Source organism: Mirounga leonina, unplaced genomic scaffold (assembly GCF_011800145.1).
Source record: "Mirounga leonina isolate KUSES-001 unplaced genomic scaffold, KU_Mleo_1.0 Mir_151, whole genome shotgun sequence".
Lineage (NCBI taxonomy): Eukaryota > Metazoa > Chordata > Mammalia > Carnivora > Phocidae > Mirounga > Mirounga leonina.
This window is the reverse complement of record NW_023270377.1, coordinates 3016003-3040780: the sequence shown is the minus strand read 5'-3', so window position 1 is coordinate 3040780 and position 24778 is coordinate 3016003. Positions and strand designations below refer to the sequence as shown.

Below are 24778 nucleotides of genomic sequence, written 5' to 3'. Positions count from 1 at the left end.
TGTGTCAGGGAGTCAGCAGAGAAACTAACCCTGGTCCACACAGCCTGTTGGGACACTGAGTGAAGGAGTGGCATGTGGGATAAGGCAGAACACAAGGACAGCCGGGTCAAGGAAGGGGTGAAGCGTGGAGGGAGCCCCCCCATGCCCTGCCCCAGTCTGTCCTGCAGTTTATACTGATCTGGTTGGCTCAGCAGCAGCACTGAACCATCCAAATGATGATTTTACTAGCAGAAATTTAAAGTCTTTGAAATATGAAAGCATAAGCTATTTAAAGTTTATCTGTTGCTTCGGAAAAAAAGGGGGGATTTGAAAGATTTAAATTACAATAGATGTAGATTTTATTGCTAGTCGAAGAGAGCTGAGGTGGGGCAGAGGGGAACCGCGGGGACATCCTAGAGCCCCTGGTCCCAAGCAGCACTACACCTGGGTGCTGTCACTTACAGTCTGTGGGGGACTCTGCCCGAGTCTTACTTACAGGTGAGGAGAGTGGACAGTTATCCCCACAGCTAAGAAGATGGGCAAGCCATGATTCACATGTAGGCCTGACAGCTGCAAAGTGTGGTGTTCCTAGTCTGCCCTCTACCTCTAACTACAAATACGTAATTAAGAAGAAAAACCCAGGGCAGACTCTATGGGATTCTGGTTGTCTGGGAGCTGGCTGGCACCCACAGCAGAGGGGCAAAGAGAAGATGCACATAATCCCGGTCATTTTACAAGTAGAAGCAGACCCCAGGAAACCAGTTTTTTCATTGGTGTGGACTTGGAAGCACAGTATCATAAACACAGAATAGGCAGCTTTGGTAGCAAGAACACAGAAGCTGTAGCTGTTCATCTAGCTCTTTCTTGATGTGAGCCAAGTCCGGAGGGGGGCACTGTACCTGTGTGCGGGCACGTGCACACGTGAGCATTTGTGTGTACCTCTGGAGGGGGAAGCGAGACAAGCTAGCAGGGTCTAAGGATTTAGGAAGGTGTACAGACACTTCTCTCAGCCCGCCCTTTGCATATCACATCTCTGGGCCTGGCTTTTATTAGAACTAGCTAACGCAATTTGAGGTTATACAATCTGGTAGCCCCGGGCATTGGCATTTTAAGTTGTTGATTAAGTGGAAATGAATATGCTTTGGAAGGCCAGTGTTTAACTAGTAGTGTTGATATCTTGGTGTGAAAAAAATTGAGAAACACCATCTCTGTTTTCATCTGGTGGCAAGCCATCCACCTCTACACAGGTGTTTCTGAGCAGGGGCGAGGCTTTCCTGGAGAGGGGGCTCAGATCCGAGGGCAGTGGACAGAGCCTTGAATCCTTGGCGGAAGAGGGGCGACTGTCCTTGGGGGCCAGGAAGCAGGAAGCCGGTGACGAAGGTTGGGGGTTTTGGAGGTGGGTTGTGGTTGGGGCCACACTAGTGCCTGGGATACCCCACATCGGGCATGGAGAATACACAGAGAGGTGAGGTGAGCAAGCAGATACCATGCTGGAGTGTAGATCTGACCTCGAGGCCCACAGACCCTGAGGACGCAGGGCCTGTGAGCTGGCTGTGGATTTACCCAGACCACCCAGGCCCGCCCAGCCCTCCCATGGCGGCCCCTAGCTCTCTCCATCGTGGTTCTTCTCTGTGCAGATTGAGACCCAACTATGACCTATGTTTGCTGTGCTGTGGGGCTGTTTAAAAGGATTATGAGCTCCTTTTGAATGGATTCATTAGGGAAGAAGAATATGTAGATATTCTTTGGGACCTCCAAGTGAACCTTTTACTTCACATGAGGACCTCCACTAACAGAAGCGAAATGGTAATAGATGACCAGCCAATATGATGAACAGGATGCATCTCTTTCATTGCTATTGACTTGATAAACATTTTCATGGAGAGTACTATGTGTCATATGGTCATAACGTTGAATATGCTCACCCATGTAAGACTAGAAATGCCAAGCGTTGACAGTGCCTTTAATAAAGCCTGACTCAGCAAATGTTTTGTTCTATGAATGAGTCTGAAATCTCAGTCTTACCTAGTGATTACTACACAATTAGGAGAAACATCTGAAGCAAATGAATATGTCCGTGTGCTATAATCCGCTTTTTAAAAAACATACTTCAATTCTATTCTAGTGATCGCTTTTTCTTTACCTGTCATTTTCCTGGCATTGTTTGTACCTGCATGAATCAGAACAAGAAAGCCTCTTCCTTCCCTATTTGTGAACTTGACCGGTTGACTTTACAATTCTGTTTCTTTACTTTCTAGTTGAACTTTTATCACTGTGCAAAGAAATTTCGAATTGAAGATGAAGTGCTTTTAATGGGTCACATGGACCCGTGCACTGGAATCATACCAGGATTCTTGCAGGGACCCCCATGTGTGTGCGCCCAGGTTTCACCATTGTATCTAAAATAGAATGTAAAATGAGTTAGGAAATTAATAATTCTTTCAATGAGACTTCAAACATTTTTCGTGTTCTACTAGTATTCAGAGTTGGGTTTTTTTCCAGTATGGCTTTTCTTCACATTTCCAGGGACTTAGAGAACCTATCTTTCTGATGTAACTACTTCTGTAATTAGATTTCATATTTCTTTTCCTGTTTCTTTTGCCCTTCTCTGTAGATCTATCAGGTTCAAAAGGTAGGCTCTTTGTTCTTTGTTTTCTAATTTGCATGCACTCGTTTGTTTTTTTTTTTCCTTGCCAAGGGCCTGGTCACCTTTCAGAAATAATGCCTTTCATTGAAAATACGTAGAATTTTTTACTGCTTTGTTTACAAATTGGTTTGATCAAGAATGCTGAAGTCATCTTTACTTCCATCCCAGAAAAAAGCAACCATCAGACGCACCTCTGTCGACAGAATGTTTTCCTCATCTCTGCTTTTCTCAAGGAATTAGAAAATTGTTTCTTTGGGGAAAAACAAACAAATTCTAAGATAAAATAAAATCACACTTCAGAATTGGGGAAACCTTTGAAGTCAGATATTTAGAGAGAAGGATTATTCTTCCATATGATTTTATTAGAAAAATTTTAAAATCTCAGTGCAGATTGTGACACATTGAGAGATTATTATATACTGATTTAAAAATCTGATTAAAAAAGAAAATGACACAACAGTAAAATCCAATAGCTTAAAATAAACATGCCCTCTATCCCTAAACATTCATGGTGGTAACATGCATGTCTATTTCCTAGGCACTTAGAAGCAGCTGAGATTTAGAGAGAAATACACTAGCAGGCCAGGCACACAAATTAAGGTCAGAAACAACTAGATCAGTGGTTCCTGATTCGGAGACAATGATGGAGGGAGTGGTTGGTTCCCTGAGAATTTATAGAGTATGTCTACAGTGACTCTTTCCCAAACCTGCATCTAGTTTGTTACTTCTGACATCTATCATAGTTGCTTTTTATAAATCTGTTTATAGATAAAGAAGAACTGTATTTTTTTTTCTTTTAGAGCAACTAAGAAAATCAAAATAAGATGACCGTTTCAGAGGTTAGAATAAGCAGGTCCTTTTAAATACACAGTCAGTAAATTTAAAATTCAGGCCGTGGATTCCTTCACTGGCTACAATACTGGATTGCCTTTGCTTCCTGTCCCCCACCCCCAGTCCGCATAACTACTGTCTAGAAGAGTGTGGAGAAATCAGATAAATGGGTGCCAGAATCTATTTGTACTTTATTATAGGGTCTGGTATTGGAATGCATGTTGAAGCTAGATCCAAACATACTTACAGAGTGGCGGGAAGAATTTAACAAGAGGCAAAGCTGGCAAGGCTGGGGAACCCTCCCTGTAACAAACTGTCCAAAACCTAGGAAAGAGACCGGCCTAGTAATTAACACTTTGGCTCATTCCTTTCTGGTTCCAAAGCACTATTATTTTTCTGTTTAGTAACTCACCAGGGATACAATGTTAGACCTTCCGCAGAATGTTAACTGGTATACAAAGTAACTCTAGAACAGCTCAGGAAGTCCACAGTAGAAAAGCAGATACACATTTTTATAACAAAGATGTGCCAAGGGAAGGGAAGGCATTCCTTATCATTAAGATTTGAGAAAAGAAAGAGGAGGCAGTAAACGTCTCTCTCGGTCCACTTGGCTGTTCTGTGTGATGGTTTCTCTTCTACTGAACCAAAGCTATTTCTGAAAGTCAAGCACCTTTTGTGTTGTAAGTCTGGTTCTTGCTTCCTCTGCATGACTCACTGGCTAATCATAGTCGTTTACGTTTGAAACGTTGTATGCTTTCCGCACTTGGCTGTGCTAGCCTGCTCACTAACATCAGAACTTCCAGTTAGTTGCACTTTCCGCTGGGGGGGGGGGGGGGGGGGGGGGGAGGGAGGTGCTCTCCCTCCCTGAAATGACGGGGACTCGTAGCTACAGGCATAGCAGGGATGTGTAAGGTCACCATGAGCTAGATGGAAGATTTTGAATGCTGGTTCTTATTTTTATCACAAAAAGAGCAAGAGATGGTGTGCAGTATTTGATATAAGTATAGAATTGGCAAAAAAGGGAAATATGAAAATAGAAGAACAGATCATACAGACTTCTGTTGGAATTGAAATATTTTTTGTGCCTTTATATAGGCCCCCTTTAAAAAAAAAACAAAACTGTCTTCTTTCTATCTTTGTAATCAAGCCATGAGCTGAAGAGGGCTGATGGTGTCACATTTTACAGGTGAGAAACCTGGAATTTGGCTATGAGAGCAGGGCCAACATTAGCTGAATGCAAAATGGCTTTAAGCTGTTGCATTTCACTTCACTCGAAGTTAGGAGAGTGACTTACAGAAAAAGACTAGGCGCATGTAGTTTTGATATATTACATTTCTGTATTGGTTGAAATTTGAAAGCATGGTTAAATTCTCCCTTGTTTTTTTCTCCTCCACTTTCCTACTTAGCACCCTCTCTAAGAGAAAGGGGCAAGACTGTCGGGGAGCCATTATATTTAAAATCTGGCCACCCTTCAAAATAAACTGAAACTAAGCCAAACATAGCAGCATGTCTTGGCAATTAGAAAACAATTTCAAAACGTGTCTTGGACTTCTAGCATCTAATATTTTTTCTGATTATGAAGTTTTAATGTATAAAGAAGAAAACCGCATCTATGTTAGATGATATGGAGGTTTGGTTGGTTATTCCTTGCTTTTTCTATTGGGATTGTGGGAAAAGTGAGGAGAAATGCAAAACCCCATTATTGGAGACTAGACTTGGGCTCCCGCCTGTCTTGGGAATGACTGTATTTAGTAAGGGCAGTAGCCATTCTGAATCTGCTTTTCTAATTTTAACTTGGACCACCGGGGCTGAGACAAGCAAGGTAAAAACATGGAGGCAGTCGCTAAAGAAAAGGTCAAATATAACCTGCTACCATAAATTTTTTTTTTCTGTTCCAAGCCCCTTCTTAGCCACTCAGTCATGGTTTCCATCAGTGACATGCCATGAAGACATCCAAAGAACATAAATTACCATGGGCCTAAGTTTAGTGTAGATAGCAGATAGCTGGAGCAAGGGCACTAGAGACCTAGGGGTCATCACGCGCTCTGTCCCTGTCCCCTGGGCTTTCTCACTGCTGTAGCAGCTTGAGTACCTTGGCTCTGCAGTCTTGAACAGCCTCACACAGGGGTTGCACTGGCAAGTTTCAGCTCCGCTCCACCCTGGCCCCGTGGGCTTGCCTGGGAGGCGGTGGGATGAGGAGGTCTCTCTGCGTGGGTTCCCCTCACTGGAGGCACCTCCCTGCAGAGCCCTGAATGTGGTATTTACTGCTGTGCCTCGGCATGCTCCCTTCCCCGTGTGGCTTGGGCAGCAGTTTGGAAATGCATGTCAGAACAGTTTCTTACATGGTTACTGTTTCACGTCTTGCCTAATTTTCTTTCCCTTCTGTCTATAGAAATATTATGGGCTGGATACAAAATGGGGTGACATCGAGCAGTGGATGGTAGGCCTTGAATACAATTTTAAGAAACTGAAATGGTTTGTAATTTGATTCTTAGGAAGTTTAATTATATTGATAGATTCCTACTGTACCATAATTTAATACTGAGAGATTTTCTTCCAGGGACTTCTGCATCTGGCCTGATTGTTTATATCTGTATGAAGCTGAGTTAGAACTGGTCCTGGCTGGCGTTTTTGTCTGGTCTGGTCAGTAGCTGCTGACTCCTGGAGTCTCCAGGCTAGCAGCTTGTGGCCTCCAGTGCCACCCCGCCCTGTCTCCTCAGGCCAAGGGCTCTCCATTAGCACACTCAGGAGGAGATGGTACCCCAGGCATGAGGCTCCAGAAGGGGGAGCATTCCCTTGCTGTCCACTGGCCCCAATAGAACGTGGACCCACTCCTCTCCTTAATTCGTCCACATGAGTTCCTCCCACCTCTTCCTGCCCTTGACACTTACTGAATGGCCTCATGAACATCATCACATACTTTTAGCAACTGAGAACCTGGCCAGTGTGGAAATGTCATATTCGATGTCTCTTATGCATAAATAATCCAAGGAAATGTAAAACTGCCTCCTAATATCTTAGACACCTGTGTAGAACGGGAAAGAGAATAGTTCCTGAAATATGAACAGTATACACTTCCTCTATTGAAAGAAATGATTAACTTCAGCCTTCAGAATGTGTAAACCATTGTTTTAAGCTTCTATGGCGGATGTATTTTTATCAAATCTTAAGACCCAGTTAAAAGATGCCTCATTGTTTTCTATACCACTGAGAAAGAAAAAAACGCTGCTAATTTTAATGTGAATGACTTTGATGGTAAGATATACCCCCACTTCAGAGATATCCAAATATGAAAAACTGTGTGCATCTCAGAATGCACAAAATATAGTAGATTGGGTGACATCCTTATTGGAGCTTTTATGGAAATGATTTATCTTCTGATTCCCAAAGGAAAGAGAATAAGGTTCTGAATGTAGGTGGCAAGGGAGGCTGGTTAAAATGGACCACGTTGTAGAGGTTAGGAACAAACAAAGGCCCATCTTTTCCCCCAACACACTTTCAAAGCCAAAATGAAATATGCCAACTGCTTGTGTGCTTACATGCTCCCCAAAGAAAACATTCTTCCTCAGTGGTTTAATTGAAGCCTTTTTAATGGCATCAAAGAAAATATTTATTTGACATTTATATCAGAAATACCGTATTGTGTCACAACCAGACTAAGGCTTCTGTTTTGTCTGTATCTGACCTTTAATACTGTTTCTTCCATTGCTTTGGTAGGAAGACAGTGAGCGCTATTCGCGTAGATCCAGAAGAAACACATCGGTTAGTACTGTGTTCGCTTTGATTGAAGTCTAATTTATAGTTATAGTAGCTGAAATACATGAATCAGATATGTTTTAGCGATGCTTATGAAAGAAACTACTATTGATACTATTATCTGAACAAAGATTGTGGACTCAACTTCTAGCATTTTGACCTAACTTTGTGAGGGGAGAATGGGAAATTTCTGAGTATTAATATATATTCATGACAGTTTTAATGCTCTTTTGCTATCTAGTACCGACAAGTAATTTGCAGAGTGATATGCATTGAGGCTGTGTGTTTGTAGATTACCCCCAAAGTAAATAACACCACTTCAGTGAAATTAACTTAAAGCGGTAACATCCTAAAAACAGCCCTCTGTAAACAGAGGTGCACACACAAGGTCCATTTGGGGAAGACGTAGGCTCACGTCCACTGAGGTTTCCAGAGGCGCCTGATCTGCCCCACTGCTGTGGTGTCAGATCGGCCGCATCTCTCTGAAAGCTGGACATGGGTTTCTTTATATTATGCTTCATGGTTGTTTTCATCCTTTCTTTTACTAGGCTTCTGATGAAGATGAGCGCATGTCAGTGGGTAGTCGTGGAAGTCTGAGGGTCAGTAACCAGAATGATTGGGTTTGCATGGTTTACGGTTGGCCATCTTTGTGCTGTATCCCTGCGTTCAGATTTCCTATTCATTACCCCAGAGTATAACGGAGAAGCGGCTCATTTGAAATCTAATCAAAGGTGGGGCGTTTCCTTGCGTTGCAGAGAGATTATTGATAAGCACAGCGCCCTCTGTTGTGTCTCTCTCCCAGGAGTGGACATCATAATGTTTGTATATTTCTCCACATCACGGCACTGCCACGCCTTGATTAAGTTGTCTTGGCGATGCTGCTGTGATGAAGGGGGCTATTGGCGTACGTGCTCCCAGTCAGATTGACATCTCAGGTAAAGTAACTGTTCTTCAGTGCTATTTTTACGTAGCTCCTTGAAAGCTGCTGTAGGCTGCCTGGTGGGAAATTGGCACAGGCTGGATCCATGAGCCCCAGGACTGCTCACCCTCAGGAGTCTTACCTTTGGTCAGCTGTGATGAAATCTCTTCATCACTGACAGCTTGATGGTTGATAAAGACAAATACGTATTTTTCCTTAAATATTCCCCAAATCTCCATAATGAGACTTGAAAACATTGCATGCCTTGGGAAGTGAAGTAGAGAAACTGTGTTTTGCTTTGCTCTTTAAGTCAGTACATTACTCTGAGCTTGTCAGTTTTATTTATGACCGGGTCACAATTGCTGTCACTGCTGGTAGGAAGTAGGCCCCAGTGCAGCCATCCGTTTCGCTCAAGAACTGTATAGAGCGGAAGGCTTGTTTTTGATCACCATGACAATTAAATTAGACAAATCTAGACTTCCTATATGCACCGTGAATGTGCATTTCATCTGGCTGTTCACAACAGTAACTGTAAAGGTACCACATTGTCATTCTGTCGAGCAATCGTTGTCATGGTCCTAGCAGTGCCCAAAGCAGATCATAGTGATTTTGCCAGAAAGTAACACTTCAGATGTGAAGTCAGTTGAAGAGCTTCCTTGCTCTCTGAAACTTTCCCCTTAGCCATACAGTTATAACTTCCTCAAAGATCTTGTCTCTGACAAGAGTCAAGCTAGAGGAAGTAACATTTAACCAAAGCATTATAAATGCAAAACTCAGTTTGCAGAATCTGTGGCAGAGACACAGAAATGACAGATGTTGAGCAGGTGCAGGAGAAGGCTGAGTCCTTGAAACCAAGAGAAGAAGATACTGTTTTCAGGAGGAGGGGAGGGGTCAAGGGAGCATAGGACTAAGGGCCAACCACTGGTCTTAGCGTCATGGAGGACGTCGGTGACCTTGACAAGGAAACTTTTGGTGGAAATGGTGAGAACAAAATCTGATTAATGCAGGCTCAAGAGAGAACAGCAGAGAAATTGGACACAGAATCCAAATCTATCACAGTATCCATTTTCAGATCTGTGATCCTCCTGAAATTGTATTCAAGATTTTGTGTGTACTTGGATTTTTCTGGGAAAAGAATTTGTCCCTTTCCTAAGATATCTCAGAAAGATTCCTGACCCTAAAGAGTTTAAACTATTAAAATCATTGTTTATAGCATTCATATCATTTTCAATGATTTTACCCAGGCATGAGTTAAATTTCTTTGCTAGTCACCATTCTCTGCCAAGATTTCCAGCATATTTGTTTTAAGGTATAAAATTTTATAGAAGAAGCCCACAATCTGGACATTAGAGAGGAGCAGGAAGTGGAAAATCAACAGTGGACAGGATTTTTGTGTTTAGCCAGGTGGTTTCCTACGCTATTCTTTCCCATGATATACTTGGTCTAAAGAAACAATGCTTTAAAAAAAATCACAGACCTTGAGAACTTGGATCCTGGAGGTAAGAGTAAGACCTCATAACTTTGACAGGTTCAGGACAAGCACAGAACAGTGAGGAGGTGATAGCATCAGTCCCCAAGCCCTCAGGGGCCTGGGAGCTCTGGCCTCCTTTCATTGGTGGGCCAGCTGCCCTGCAGAGAGGAACCTCCTTTCACCCGCTCCCTGTGCAGGGTCAGTGTGTTCTGCTTTGATATATGTTAATATCCTGAAATCTTTAGCTTGTAAAGTTCAAAGGTCATATCTTTTATTTCTTGACATTCTCAAAATACAGGCCTTCTCCATTCAACTGGCAGTGATAGTAAACCCTTAAAAATGGGGGGAAATTTTACTTTCCTGGTGTTTGCATGGGCATTCTTCTCAGTAAACCTAGATTTTGGATATCATAAGATTTTAATTTTTCTTACTTAAAAATTGATAGTGATGTATGTGTTCACATTTTGCCTAACATAAATAGAATGTATCTCATAGAGGAGGAACTAAGATTGCTCAAACTGCTTCAGATTTCATGAATTATAGTAACATTTGCCATGCAAATTTTATTTAATGTTACTGGGTTTTATGATGGCTGTCATTCTAATGTGATTCCTTTTGTAAATACACGTGAGGTCCTGGAAGTCATGTAAAAATGTAATTTTGTCACGATTTCAAGATCACCTGGGTTTTGCTTTATGTTTTCTGATGTTTGGGTTCGCTTTGTAATTGATTTTGGCAACTGTTTTCTGTTCTTTTCCTTTTCCACCCTCGTGCTGACAGTCGCAGCCTGACTTGGAGTATGGGGGTCCTTACGCCTGGGTGAGATGGTCGGATAGATGTCGAGGCGTGATCCTAATAGTGCCGTGTGATGGGGAATAACCTATGGTGTTTCCACTAATCTCATGGGTGTGTTTGTCCAAAAAGCCAAGTCTATCTTTGTCTAGAAAGACACACATGCTGTCCACCAGACCCCCTGGGGGGGTGCCGCAGGCCGGAGGGCAGGTGTACCTACCAGAGTGAGCGTTCTTCTTGCAGAGCCCCTTGGGTGTGTCTCTGATCCTCAGGGTCAGGCTCCGTGCTTGAACACACTCACTCGCCGCACGGTTTTCGAGCACCAGCTGTCTGTCACACGCTGTGCTAACAGCTATGGGTACCAAGATGGGACTAGAGTGTCTTGCTTTCAAGGAACTCAAATCAAATCAAGAATTCCCAAAACTTCTACATTTCCTTTCAAAGATTAAAGTCAAAGTCATTTTCTCTAATGAAAAATCCATTATTTTTTAATCTGCATCCATTCAAATTAAATGTGCAATCTGGCTCTTTTGCCAAAAAGTGCTGTTTTACAAAGACCTCGGTTCTGGTACCAAAAACGAAATCTTTAGATTTCAATTTGGAACTTCCCTTCTTACATCTGTCTATCTGCACCTTTTGCTCAGAAAAACCTGTGCATCTGAAAACCTGTACATTTAAATGACACCAAAAAGGAGAGAAATCGAATCTCGCCAGAAATGAGCAATAAAGTGCCTCTGCACTGAAGTGATATAGCAGATTATGCACTGATTCATGTCTTAGGACTTTTTCTGAAAGCATTTTGTGCTTCATTCATTCCACTGCCTTTGAAAATTATTTAGCAACTTTTTGTTAAAATGTAGTTTTTACCTTGAAGACGGTAATGAATAGTGCCATATTTCTGCACCGCACGCTCGCCGCCCCGAGCCTCCTGGAAGGGCTGCAGTTCACCGCTTTAGACAGGAGCTGCTGGCCACGGAGGAGCCGGGCATTCCATCCCGGTCTTGGCCTCAGCCACTGGCGAGCAATAAATCCCCCGTGGAGAACGCGAGGCACAGAGGCACGTAACTAGGTTCAGGAAGTGCTCTTCACAGAATCTCCCACCGCACTTCACAGTGACTCCATTCTAGCAGCTCTTCTGTTCTCTAAGTCTAAGTAAATGTCTGCACAGTGTATTTCCGGATTTTTAGCCTTCTTATTTTAAACTGACAGTAAACTGTACTTAAGGGCCAGCCCTGGTGGAATGAATGAGTACATGTGTTAGCAATACTCAGAAATACATTCCGGATTTTGTTTTTCTTTTCCATTTTCATTCTGCTTTCGAACTAAGTTGCGTGCATCAAATATTGCACTTCAGAGGTTTGACTTGGCCTTTCTTATTTTGCTTCCCGTCTTTCCTACCCTTGGATGTGATCTTTTGACAGTATAAAAATGATCTAACATCATTAATCGAACGAGATAGCGGTTGATGTTTGCTTGCATGGTCAGTGTGAAGGGCGCTGGTGCTTTGATAGCAACAGCAGGGTGGTTGGAGGCATTCTGACTAATCACAGGGTACCACTGGAATCCCTGGCTTTGATAAGGCTTTCATTCTTGTATGTTACTTACACTCTTTTAGAAAATACTAGTTTGTGAATGTCTTCTGTATTTCGTTCTCTCTGAGAGCAGCGCTCCGCAGTGTTACTGTGTGTAAGATTCACATCCCCCCGGCCCCAGCTTTAGGTGTTCTGACTGCCCAGGTCAGGGGCACATGAGGTCACCATGATGCACGTGGTCTGCACAGTAAGGGGTGTTGAAAAAACAGTCTCCGCAGCAAAGAAAATTGACCATCCGTGAGACCTGACTTCAGATGAAGTTGATACACCATCTGTGGACTTTTTATTCTAATGTGTTAATTTTCAACTCTCCTTATCCTGTTATGCTACGTATAAAAACAGCTCCACCCACCCAAATCCAACACATAAAAAACTATCCAAGAGGAAAACGGTAGTGTCCTTTAAGAGGTCAAAGTCCTTTTCACTATAGGGATGTCAATGAGCTTCTATGGATTTGAGAATTCATGCTAGGAATATATTCCCAATGACAGAATTGCATTACAACAGAAAGTGTGGATGTCCACAGAGTCTGTGAAGGGAGTTTTTCCTGCATGGCCACGGAAGGCTGGAAGAGAAACGGTGACAGATGAGGGGTGCACTTGCTCTCCTGTCCTTCGCCCTGCTATGCTCTGCGCTGAAGGCGGCATAGAAAGTGAGATGACCAGAAGGAACGGTTTATCTAGAGCAGCGTGTAGTCCATAAAGCAACCGTGGAAAGCCAGGGGGCTTATATATGTGGTATGTTTTACTTCCTCGCTGATTAGAAAAGTCAAAGTCATCTACAATTGGTTGATGTTAGCTTTTATTATTATATTAATTTTTTTCCAGGAACAAGTTTCTAAACAGCCACCAAAAGAATAAGACTGTGGTCTGAAGTCTACAAGTCCCTGACACACATTTCCATCTCAGATAGTCTTGTCGGTCGAGAGAGAGGAAAGGGAAGTAGATTGAGTAAAATTCCTGCCTATCTCCAAGGATTTTTTACTGTCAGATTTATTTCAGAGATGTCTTAACGTTACTCATCAGAGTTTTCAAATTTAAAGTTGAGGGATTTCTACACACTCTCCTGTTTGATTTAGAAACTTCAAATTGACTTGTTTTTGAGTTGTAACCAAATAGGTAGTTTGATCGTCAAGATTTCATGAATCTGGACTTATGATCTGTCTAGAAATTAATTTATTTATTCTTCATTAGTGTCGTAGCTGCAACACACATGCTAACCAGTCTCCCGTTGCCCGACCCTGTGAACAAGGACACGCTCCTGTTCCCCGTGGGGGCTGGGGACCTGCCAGCACACGGTTCAGGAGGGCACTGCTCCAGGCACTTGGGATACTCATTTTAATCAGAATTAGCCCTCAGCGGCCTTGTCAAGTACGCATTTCTGTGCACATTTCCACAGCTGAGGAAGTAGAGGTGCCAGCAGATTAAGCAAGCCTGTTTGATCATGTCACGTGACAGAGCACTGATTGGGAATTTGGACTCCCTTCCCTTACGCCCTGGCACCTCCTTCCAGTTGTGCCAGTTGTGTGGACTGCTTTCCGTTTTCTATCCCGAGAGCAGGTTATGTCTCTGACACTTGGCAGCTCTTGTCTTCGATCAGCAGAAATGTCCTTATGGATGAATGAGACCAATTCTAGAAAGGCCGGGCTTTGGCTGCGGGCATGTGGGTGTAGAGGTAGGAAGAGCAGGGAGGTGGGCACACACTTACTCATTCTCTCTTCTGGAGGACACATTAGGAACTCATGAAATGCGCCTCAGATTTCATTTTGAAAAGTAACTCAGGAAGACTGGATGAATGAGGAGCTCCTATAGAAGATCCTACAGAGGATACACACCCACAATAAACATTTTTTCCATGATGAACCTTTGCACTGAATTACAGATTGAACAGAAGCTACTTCTGAGCCTTCTGGATGCAACTTCATAATGGGCCATAATTTTCAAGGACCTACTGTGAACCAAGAACCGAAACCTGATTGACGCAGGCTGGGTAGTGACCCTGCTTCCTGGCGCTCAGGCTGCTGCAAAGCTAGGACTTCCGTGGCATCATCACAAACCTGGAGACAGGAAAACTGCCGACAAAAGCAGCTGCGCCCATGCCCATGTGCTGCACCCCACAGAAGTCCTTAACCTGTAGTTACGAGTAACACTGCCTGGGCTGATCGGATGAGCCCGACTGTCCGATTTCTCCCGAGTCATAATAGAGCGGATCAGAGGCCTGGAGGCATCTAGGGGCATGCTGAGATTTGTGTTATCCTGGGCTCGCCATTCCTCTGCTCCACTGAGAAAGCTCAGTTTACACCCAGCTAATTCTTCCTTGCTGATTGGTGCCTGCGTCTTCGTTTGTATACTGATGTTAGTTTTCTTTTCTTCATTGAAACAGACAAATGGTTATGATGGAGACTTACATGGATCACAGTCCCTGAATAGAAGATCTGGCAGGGTTAGTATAGTAAATTTACAAGACACAAAATGCAAACAGGTTGCTGCAAAGCTTAAAAAAAGAGTCGCTAAATTTAGCTTCTTTGCTTTTTTTCTTTGTTATAGTGGGTCTCTCCCCTCTCCCCAGCCCCAGCCTATAAATGAATGAAAACTAATTTTTCAACTGGTAAACATTCTTTGAATGTTAGCCTTCTAACATTCAAAGTGTTACTGTAAGAGATCGATATTAAAAAGAATCTCTTAAGTTTAAAAATGTGTTGAATTAAATACTTGCTCTTTCATTATTGTGCTGCCCTAGGTGTATGTGCATAATGTCTATATTAAGTATATTCAGCTTTCAAGTATACTTATATTCAACATTCTCACCCTCTGTCCCCATCTCTCATTTGTCATTTTATTTTTTTAAGATTTATTTGATAGCACAAGCAGAGGGAGTGGCATGCAGAGAGAGAAGTAGAAGCAGGCTTCCTGCTGAGCGGGACCTGAGCTGAAGGCAGACACTTAACCGACTGAGCCACCCAGGCGCCTCTCATTTGTCATTTTAAAAACATGTATTTTAGAGTCCATGTGTCCCTGAATACTGGCCCAGTGCAGGTTCAGGAGGCAGCAGAAGAGCAGGGTAGTGCCCTGTGGTGGGAGAAAGGAGAAAGGGACCAACGGCAAGAGAGTCCGAGAGAAGTGGGGAGGGCTTTGGATTTAGCAGGGAGGTCTTCTTAGGGGACTTCACGAAGTGAAACTGCATACATTCTAATTAAGTTTCATGACTTGCAGATCTGCTATACGTGAAATTAACTAAAATCTTCCTATTCCTATGTTTGCTTTATTTTTTTCCTTATAGTAAATTTTACTAGTTGTGCAAATAGTATTTCTTTTCATTTATCTTAATCATATTAAGATATATATACACTTGAATTATATTTTCAGGTTTCAGAGGGGTAACCCAGTCCCATCTAACTTTCTGAAACTGGCTGATGAGGTTTTTCACCTCTCGTCCTATTACGGATGGCATACACGTCCATTTTATCTAAACTTTTCTCGTTCCAAACTAAAAAAAATCCTCCCGGTTTAAAGGCTGCGTCTTCCTATTTATGTTTTTATACGGACGGCCTTTGGATTATGTTTTTCGGGAAGGCAGTAGTCCAGGGACAGAAGCAAGCAGCACGCCATTCTGTGCTCGTGGGGCGTGGACAGTTGCGTTTCCTGCTCAGCCTTCCTGCGGACTGTTCCACACCGGCTTTATAGGACAGGAGCCACAGTACTCTCTCCCGGCCCCGGTCTGCTTGTGGGGTATGTTGACTAATGGGCAACTTTTCACCAGAATCGATCATAAGGAACCCTCGTTTAGAGCTGGAAGTTACTACAGAAGTTCTGTAATCCACTTTCTACCCACTGGTACCATTCTTCTCTAGAATATCCCAGCCGGGTGGCTGCCGGCACGCCAGGGACAATAGAGATCGCACCAAGCTCTGTGTCATACGTACACCCGTGTATCTTCATCTTTGATTTTTACGTTCAAACAGCAAAAGTGTTCTCTGTGGTTTGGTTTAAGATCTAAGCAATGCCTCTAGACGTCAGATGCAAAAGAACTTGATTATAAAATTGTTCACCACAAAGTAAAATTACATATAAAATGGATTTAATAAACCATCAGGAAATATACCGATTGAAGAACCAAAGAGCCTCCCCTTGCAGACTCTGATCTTGATAAAGTAGATACCAGGTCACTCTGAAGATGGCTGCAGGCCCCTGCGTTCTGGGGGCGACTCTCTCAGGCTGCAGCCCCCCTCCCCCCGCCGCCCAGTTTGGGGAGAGCTGCAGCCCTCACGTGCTGGGCTGAGGAAAGATTGAAAATCTTGCCACAGACGTAATCTTAGTTCCCTAAGAGAGTATGTAATAAGGAAAGTCCACATTGGGAGGTGATAGACGCCTCATCATGAGATTTAGTAAGTAATTACAAATAATACTAGAGATGAAAAATTGTGAGAACCAGTAAGAGTTAAACCATAGGACATCGCCGAGACACAGACACTGAAATGTAAACTGTCGCCTAGAACTTCTAGTTGGTAAGCATTTCTGCCGTAGCAGTGTCTTGATTCTTACACTACGTTGGTGTTCCTGAAGTACTAATACTGGTTTGGTCATTTTATATTTGCCTTTTGACCGGGACAGGCGGTGCTTTGGGGACAGTAAGAAAGTGCTCACCACTTACCATGTCTTCTTTGGTTCTCAGAATTCCAGCTACAGCGGTGAGGGCAGATTCTCTACTTTGTCATCATCCAGAGAGGAGACGTTGGTTGGTTCTCATTTAAATCTTTCCCACCCTCTCTTCAGAAACCACAGGTTTTGGAGCATGCCATCTTGTGTGTGAACTCAGCTCTCTTTTCATTTTTAACACCTATTTTATGAATTTTCATTTGGATGGATGTTAAAGTCCATTTTTGAGCAGTAACTAACACGATACATTTAATTCAGGCTTACCCCCCCCCATTGTGCACTTGAATCATATTTGCATTCAGTTGGACACAAGGAAAGAAAGGATTCATGTGGATATTTTGTAGTCAGAAGTTATCAAAAGGGGGAAAAAATAAGAAAAACCTTGTAATTCTTTCTTGAGGGTTCCTGAAAACAATTACTTTGTAGGGTACATGCAAACTTTGTGGCAATTTCTCAGGGATGGACTAGGAATGGAAATCAAACCAAATCCAAATCCAAATGTCTACACAGCAGGGTTCCTTCCCATACTTCAAGGACATGCATCAATCTCGACAGGCACAAATATTTCTAAATTATTTAAGAGCCCTTTATCATAGGTAAGGCTTGTTTGTTTTAGATAAGTTTCATAATCACTTAGCAAACACTAGGGAACTAGTTCAGGTAGGAGGATCACAAAGATAAACAGGGAGGTAGGTAGGTACTCTGGAAGCATTTACTTCTAGAAGACAGACCCACCTAGCAGATACACTAGTGCAGCGGTAATAGGAGGATAGGTAGAAGTAAGTGTCATAACAAAGGATGTGAACTGAATCATGAAGAATACAGAAGAAGAAAATAAATAGAAACTAAGCAGGTAAAGCCACAGAAGTGTAACTGCTGGTGCTCCATCCTCCCTTGTCATGCCTCACCCCCTCCCCCTTTTCACCCCTGCTGCAGGGGGTTCCAGGCGTGGCTGGCAGCTCCATCCCCCCCATCAGCTTGCTTGCCCACTTTCCAAACTCCCACCGCTGCCTCCCAGCCTCATATATGAGTAAATACCCCATCGCTTCTTCCCCCAGTAGGTGAATTTTGACTGAATATCATCAGATCTGCTGTAAGCACCAACGTATTGGTGGGTTTCACCATCTTGAATTTTTTGTGTGTTGTGTGTATTTCGGTGGGAGATTTGCTATTGCAAAGAGCACTTTCTCATTCGGAAAACTTTACTTCATCCTCACTTTCCGAGCTGAGATACTTGCTCTAAAGTAGAAGATGGTGAGAGGTACCTAATATGCAGATGTGAATTACTCACCAAAGTTAAGCATGTCTCTGACTCAAATTCATTTAAGAGATATAACCCACATTCAGAGCGTTAAAGTCAAAATTAGAGTGGATCCGTTCCAAACATTAAACATCAGAACTTTCGTGAGGCCCCATGTCCCCACCCTTGTTCTTCCTGAGATCTTATCTTACTCACCGACCCGCAGAATCTTCTGGTAATTATCATGCTCTGTAGGTATCATATCTATTCCTGCACAACACACAGGCTTGTTTGATTTTGTTTAAATATAAAAACAGAAATGTTGTATGGAGTTAATGTTGTATGCAGTACTGAAGATTCTTCTACATAATTCTCCAGTCTTTTTGGATTTGTCAGACCCATACCCTGGGCATGGCGGCCGCAGCTGTGGGCGCTTTCTCCCCCGCCCGGGTCGTGGTGCTTTCCATGTGCCCCAGAGGGGTGGACAAAATGGTTTCTACACAGAATGTTCTCCCAACCACTGGAACAAGTTTCAGTATTTGTGGGAAACATTAGAAAGTTTCTCCCTGTTCGCCCCCCGCCCCCCAGAATTCCACCTGCTGGCCCCTCAGGTCACATGGGTGTAGCTTATGCCAGACAGAGGAATGACAGGCACAAGTTTGGGACCTTGAAGGGATGGCGGGATATCTTCAGGGGCCGTCAGGTTCCTGGAAGGGAACCACTTCACCTCCAAGGACTGCCCCATGCTCGTACGCGTGGTAGAACATTGCCGGGCAGTCTGAAGTTGCTGGCTTCCTCCTCGAGGAGCCTTTAATTTGGATAGAACATTTTATTTGGGGAAACCATGGATACAGTAGTATTCCCCAGAAATGTTGAGAGACTGTTGGTCTCAGAATTATACCACTGAATCTATCCTGTCCTCTGTGAATCCTGAACACGCACACACAGCACGTCAGTACCTAAGGAAGCCACACCAGAGATCATGTCCAGTGAAATATTTTATTACATAAAGGTTGATATCTCTGCTGATTCTTAGTTTTGAATTTTTTCCCACCAAACTTTAAAACTTAGAGCTTCAGTTACAAAGACCTTGAAAACCCTGATGGTCTCACTATCAATTAAAATTGATGAAATCTAATTTTGCCTGTGTGTCGACTCAGAACTCCTCATTTGGTCCCACGTCACAGTTTTGTCGATTAACTAGACTGTCTTTATTTCCTTCTGACCGTCCTGCTTTCTCCCTGCTCCATTAAGTGCATGCCCTTTACCGATTTTGTTGTAAAAAAGCAGATTTGTGTGAATTTACGATACCGTTGGACCTTTGAGGTGAAATGAAGCCGTGAGCCCTTCTCCCTCTCCTGCCCATTTTCTCTGATTACAGGGACTCTCCTGCTCCGACCTCGGGCTTCCTGGCGCTGGCCTTGCTCCCAAACCCCTGTCTGCCCAGAGTGGAAACCGGGTCTGTTCTCCTCCTTGTCATCCCCTTCCTCCCTCTCTTTCCTTCTGCGTGTATCCCTTCACTTTCCAATCAAAGGTACGAGGACACTTCAACCTCCTCTATCCGAAGTCCAGACACCAGAGTTCAGCAGGCGTTTTATTCGTCTGGACTAACTTGCTAAGACTTTTCTCAACGTTTTAAAACGTTATCAGAATAATCTGGGACCTTATATAGAAAAAAGGGAATTGAGGAAAAAGGAGGCTCTATTAAACACATATTTCCAAAAGCTCAGGTTCAAAGAATTGGTCTCTTGGGTCTCTCCTCCTTTTCCAGCAATTGTTCCCCATTTGGGGTTTCATTTGTTTCTTTAAAAATATTTTTCTCTTGTAAATGTGTCCAGGAAGCAATTTGGAGGGCTTTTGTGCTTAATCTGACTCCTCCATCTTTGAGAAGTGGGAGAACGGGGATATTCTCTTTGGCTCAGTCTCCCCTCTGTTTCCTGTTTTTCCAAGGCCGGTGTGCGGGTCAGGCCCTGAGGGGCCCGGCCTTTTCAGCTGTAGGAATATGAGTCCCGTTCTCACACGAGGATCTCGGTGTCAGAGTCCAGGACAGATCACACTGTGGAGGTTGAACTGTCATCTCCCTGAGCTGCTGAGCGATTCATCCCTGGTCATGCACATCCCTGACTGGCTTGGTGGCCCTGGCCTGCGGGCTGACGTGGCCTCTGCCTATAAATGAGTCATGATCCTATTCTGGACCCAGGGCCCAGCTGCCCCGGGAGCTGCCCTTCGCTCTGGCACCTGCCCACCTGGGCACGACTCTGCCTGGTCCATGGTGTGGGTGTGGGTCCTCTGATCCAGGGGGCTGCCAGACCTCGCCGGCCGACACCGTCTGGCAGCTCCCTTTGGGTCCTCACGACCGTGACTGGGATCACTTGATGGAAATAAAAGCACCGTTTCCGCTGCGCTCCTCCTGTGTGGACATTTATGCATTAACACCCTTGAGTGCGTTATTAACCTGGGGTTTTGAGGTGTGGGTTTGGTGGCTGCCCATGGTGTTTTCACCACTGTTTCACTCCCTGACCCTTTCCTCCAGGAATGCCTGAAAAGAAGTGCCTAGAAAATAGTCCTCGTTCAGAGATCCTGGGGACTGTGGCTGTTTTAAAGTTGGATTTGCATCTATTGATGTACTGAAACATGGGCCCTACACTGACTTCTTTTTTCTTCTAACCTTTGTGCAATAATTTGGCTGTCATCACTTGAAAGCATCGTGATTTTCTTGTCACTATTATTTGTTGCTGTTTTCTCAAGGCTTTTAAAACCTGCCATTTGCTCTCGTCCTCCAGCCCTCCTATCTGTACGGCGCTGCCCGGCCTGCTGGGAGTTACCGGGTGCGTGTGCTGCCCGCCCCTCCTGCCCCCACGCCCCTCCCCCATCTGCTGACCTGCCCCCACCCCATTCCCCATCCTCCCACCCCATCTCCCCATCCCCCACCCCTTCCCATCCTCCCCATCCCCATCCCCCTGCCCCCATCACAGTCCCTCTGTCAACCCACCTCAGTCTCCTGACCTGCCCCATCCCCACCCCCTCCCATCCGCCATCATCCCCCATCCCCCTGCTCCTATCACCCCCACCACAGTCCCCTGACCTGCCCCCACCCCTCCCCCAGTCCCCATCCCTCTGCCTCCATCCCCATACCCCCGTCCTCCCACCCCATCCCCCCATCGCCCACCCCCCTCCTAATACCCCCCCCCGCCCCGTCCTCATCCCCCATTCCCCCTGCCCTCATCCCCCATCTCCCATCCCCATCACTCCTGCCACAGTCCCCTGACCTGGGCCCCCCACCCCCCACCCCCCTGCACATGCACACTCCACTCCATTACACACCTGCTCTGGGAGTGTGGATGCACATGTCTGCAGCCCAGCTACTTGCGAATTACCCCTTTACGTGGAGCTCACACATGCCATGGTATCCGTCAGTCCCCTTTGGCCAGATCTGGGTTTTTTCTCTCCCCGAAGCTGACAATAGCTGTCATACCACTTCAGGCTCCAGGAAGACATGTGCTCGCATAGGGTTGTTAGCTAGGAATGGAGCAGCGACATCTTTTACTTAATCTGCTGGCAGAAAGAAAGATGGCTTTTTATTGCGTTGGTAACCTTAACAGATGTTAATGTATTGTGCTGTATTACTTGGGAAATTTCCAGTTTTAAATGCAAGGTACTTACGCCTTGCGGGAAACTGATACTAAACAAAGTAGTTATACTATATTGCTGAAAAGTTTCTGAATTTCCATCAGATTTCACACTTAAGAAATAGTATATAACTGGCTGGACAGACCAGCTGTGTCCTCCAGGGGAAATAGGGAAAATTGAAGTTCCTTTAAGCTGGGAAAAGTTTGAGATGGCCATTCGCGGCATTGTAAACTCCCATTCACCCTTGGGGCTTAATTATATGGGATTTTCAAGTTAATCAAATATTGTTTTGTAGTTAGCAATTTTTTAAAAATTATAAAATATTGAACTAAGTGAACATGCTGTTTATTCCAGAGTCACTTTCTATTAGTGTCATTTTCTAAATACCAAGTATGAGGATGCCATGACAAAATTCAGGATATTTGAAATATCTGCTCCCTTGAAGTCTGGATTAACAAGTTCCTACTTAGCAATGTTTTTCAGAATAATACGTTTTAAGGACCTAGAGGAGAGCACATTGCATGCCAGCTGACAGCAGCTGGTTTCTCTCTCAGATTTTTGCATGTGCCTGTTCTGCTCAGCTCTGCCTGTGAAGGCGGTTGAGGGCCTCCCCTGCATGTCTGATTTGTGCAGGACAGTTCTCCTCACGGGTCAGCCTGCCTTCGCTTACCTTTTCCTGTGTCGTGGGTACTGAGGGGGAAGGGTGCCCTGACCTGCCCGTCTGTTTTTCGTCACAGGTGTCTGTGTTCGATGAGAGCAGCCTGCTCAGCGGGGCTCGGCGGGGCAGTGCCTGCAGTTTCTATGCTGTAAGGCATTTTCTCTGGTTCCCGAATTTCCTCCCGTGTGCTGCATGCCCCTGAGTGGCTTGCTGGGCACAGGTCCAGCCGCTGGAGAGAACTAGCCGGGGTTCTAGGGAGGAAACACTGTCTCATCTCAACTTCCTGTTGTAGTGAGGGTCACGGATGCCTTTGGCTGGTGGGCTAATGTCTTCACACATCAATACACATGGAGTTCAAGGGAGAAGACAGACCTTAGTCGAGGTCCCTGGTCCCTTTCCCTGCAACACGCTAACAGTACTAACACGGGGTGAGGTGCGCTTAAAGTAAATAGGAAGAAGAGGGGCGTTCCACGGGCCACAAATTATTGTCACCTCTGGATAATCGAGGAACAGGAACAAATTCAAAGACTCAGGATCTTAACCGTACATAATTCCCTTTTATTTTGCCGTCTTTCCACCTCCTCTAAGGATTTGAAATGACAGACTCGGTTCTCACCATAAAGGTGTACTAGTCAGTTGTACAAGAAATGCTTGTTGAGTGAAAAAAATGAGTGAATGAAAGAGGGAAGTGAGATAGAAAAATGGAGTCAGTCCATGGAAATGAGGAGGCTAGTTGGCCCTGTCCTGAGGGGCAGATGAAACTGAATGTCCTCCTGGTGTGGATGCTTCTGCACGCAGGGGCTGCTCTCCCCGGGGGCTGCTCTCCGCAGGGGCTCCTCCTCCGCGGGGGCTGCTCTCCGCAGGGGCAGCTCTCCACGGGGGCTCCTCCTCTGCAGGGGTTGCTCCCCACGGGGGCTCCTCCTCCGCAGGGGCCGCTCTCCGCAGGTCCCGTGCAAGTCCCGTGCAGACGCACCACCCGGGGCCCACAGGAAATGTCATGGCTTACAAGGAACTACTCGGGAGTGCTTTTTATAATGTTGCTTTTGATGTTAATTGGCTACTAAATTGGTTAAATAATCCCATCTCTGGCTTACTGTAGTTCATAAATATTCAGGAATTCTCACAAAGCTGCCACACCTACTGTTTTCTTTAGAATGTAAATTTTATAGATATTGGACATAGCATTAGTTTCTGTTGACGTCTAATTAAACATTTATTAATTTTATTTTGCATACCGTTTGAAACGTGGTGGAGCCAACTATATTAAATCTTTTTCTCGGTTCTTAAACATTTGTGTAGGCCGTTAAGAAGCTCACAAATCATGTCTGCTGGAGAAATAGCTCTGGCCTGCATGTGACAAATAAAGTGCAACTAAAGGATTTTCTTTTATCAGAAAAAAGACCGCATAGTAATTTTTGAAGAGAATGAAACTTTCCCCAAGCACTGGGTACTTTCCGAAGACTGAAGTAGAGCTTCCAAGCAGGTGGGGTGTATGTTCTCCTTCAGTTCCCCTTCGCCTCTGCAGGTGGACTTTAAGAGCAGCCGAGCCCCCGATTCTTATCGAGCATCGCTGAGCACTCTTACTTCTGTGCTTTCTGCCTCCTGTAGGAACCACCTGGGAGTGGTGGCGTTCGGGAACTTAAGGAAGTCAGACATCTTCTTGTCCCAACAGCACAAATGTCTAAAATATGGCCACATGTCCCTGGCATCAAGCCATGCAGAAGAAGTCAAAGAGAGTAAAAATAAGTTTTTTTCTGCACTTAACACTGCACTCCCATGCAGAAGGAGCTCAGTAGGCATTTGTTGAATTAAGTTGGACAAATGGAACCCTGGGGTAAAATCCCTCAGAAGAGATCTTTGGCAGCAAATTAGCAGGCTGGATGGGAGGGGCGTTCACTGAGCTCCATCCTCGGCATCTCCCCGAGCCCCGACATTGCCCTCCCCGTGGATGCCAGTGTCCCACGTTTGGGAATGTGGCTGGGGAGAGAGCTTCCTCAGGCTCTGGTCCAGCCTGCAGCTGTGACCGCTGGCTGATACGCACACCCATAGTGAGGAGGCTGACCCCCCTCGGGGGTCCCGTCCTGACATCCTTCAGCCCAAGACAGAGCTGGAGAGGACCCTCTGCTTCGACCTGAGGCCAGGCTGACCCCATGCCTGCATGGGATGGTCCTGATCCCACTCTGGACGGTTCATCCCCATCTCCAGAGCGTCCAGCTTCTGTTAGCCTCCCCTAGAAGGTAGCCTCATCTACAGTATATGTTCACAATCAAATGACTTCATTACAGTTTAACGATTAGAGATGAAATGACTAGCTCTCTTTTAAGTATCGCTATTTTGCTTGAAAACGTTTCTATTTTATATCTTCCTCACCGTCCTTAAGCTGTGTGCGTGGTGTCGGAGGACTCGTGGCCACCAGTGCCATCGGATCCAGGAGCGTGCAAATTGCTTGTGGCAGAAAAGGAAAGCAGGCGAGAGCCCCCCCGGGTTCTCTGCATAACCCCCAGCACCTCTGTGTGGCCAGCGTCCTGACAATTCTGTGTCCCGGCTGACAGGCTGGGAAACTTTTCCGAGGTCCCATGGCCAGTAAGAGATGGAGCCTGGACAGTCT

The 24778-nt window shown here is 44.9% G+C and overlaps 1 protein-coding gene across 1 annotated transcript in view; it reads left to right on the top strand.

Annotated features, from left to right (window-relative positions):
* LRRFIP1 (LRR binding FLII interacting protein 1) overlaps nucleotides 1–24778 on the top strand; it is a 142751-nt gene that overhangs the window by 81773 nt on the left and 36200 nt on the right. The window contains exons 3-12 of the mRNA XM_035008323.1: nucleotides 2594–2611; nucleotides 5850–5897; nucleotides 7175–7219; nucleotides 7762–7812; nucleotides 10384–10422; nucleotides 14370–14429; nucleotides 16659–16721; nucleotides 19264–19341; nucleotides 20666–20710; nucleotides 22250–22318. Of these exons, the coding sequence (XP_034864214.1) occupies nucleotides 2594–2611; nucleotides 5850–5897; nucleotides 7175–7219; nucleotides 7762–7812; nucleotides 10384–10422; nucleotides 14370–14429; nucleotides 16659–16721; nucleotides 19264–19341; nucleotides 20666–20710; nucleotides 22250–22318 (516 nt within the window). The remainder of the gene's footprint in view (nucleotides 1–2593; nucleotides 2612–5849; nucleotides 5898–7174; nucleotides 7220–7761; nucleotides 7813–10383; nucleotides 10423–14369; nucleotides 14430–16658; nucleotides 16722–19263; nucleotides 19342–20665; nucleotides 20711–22249; nucleotides 22319–24778) is intronic.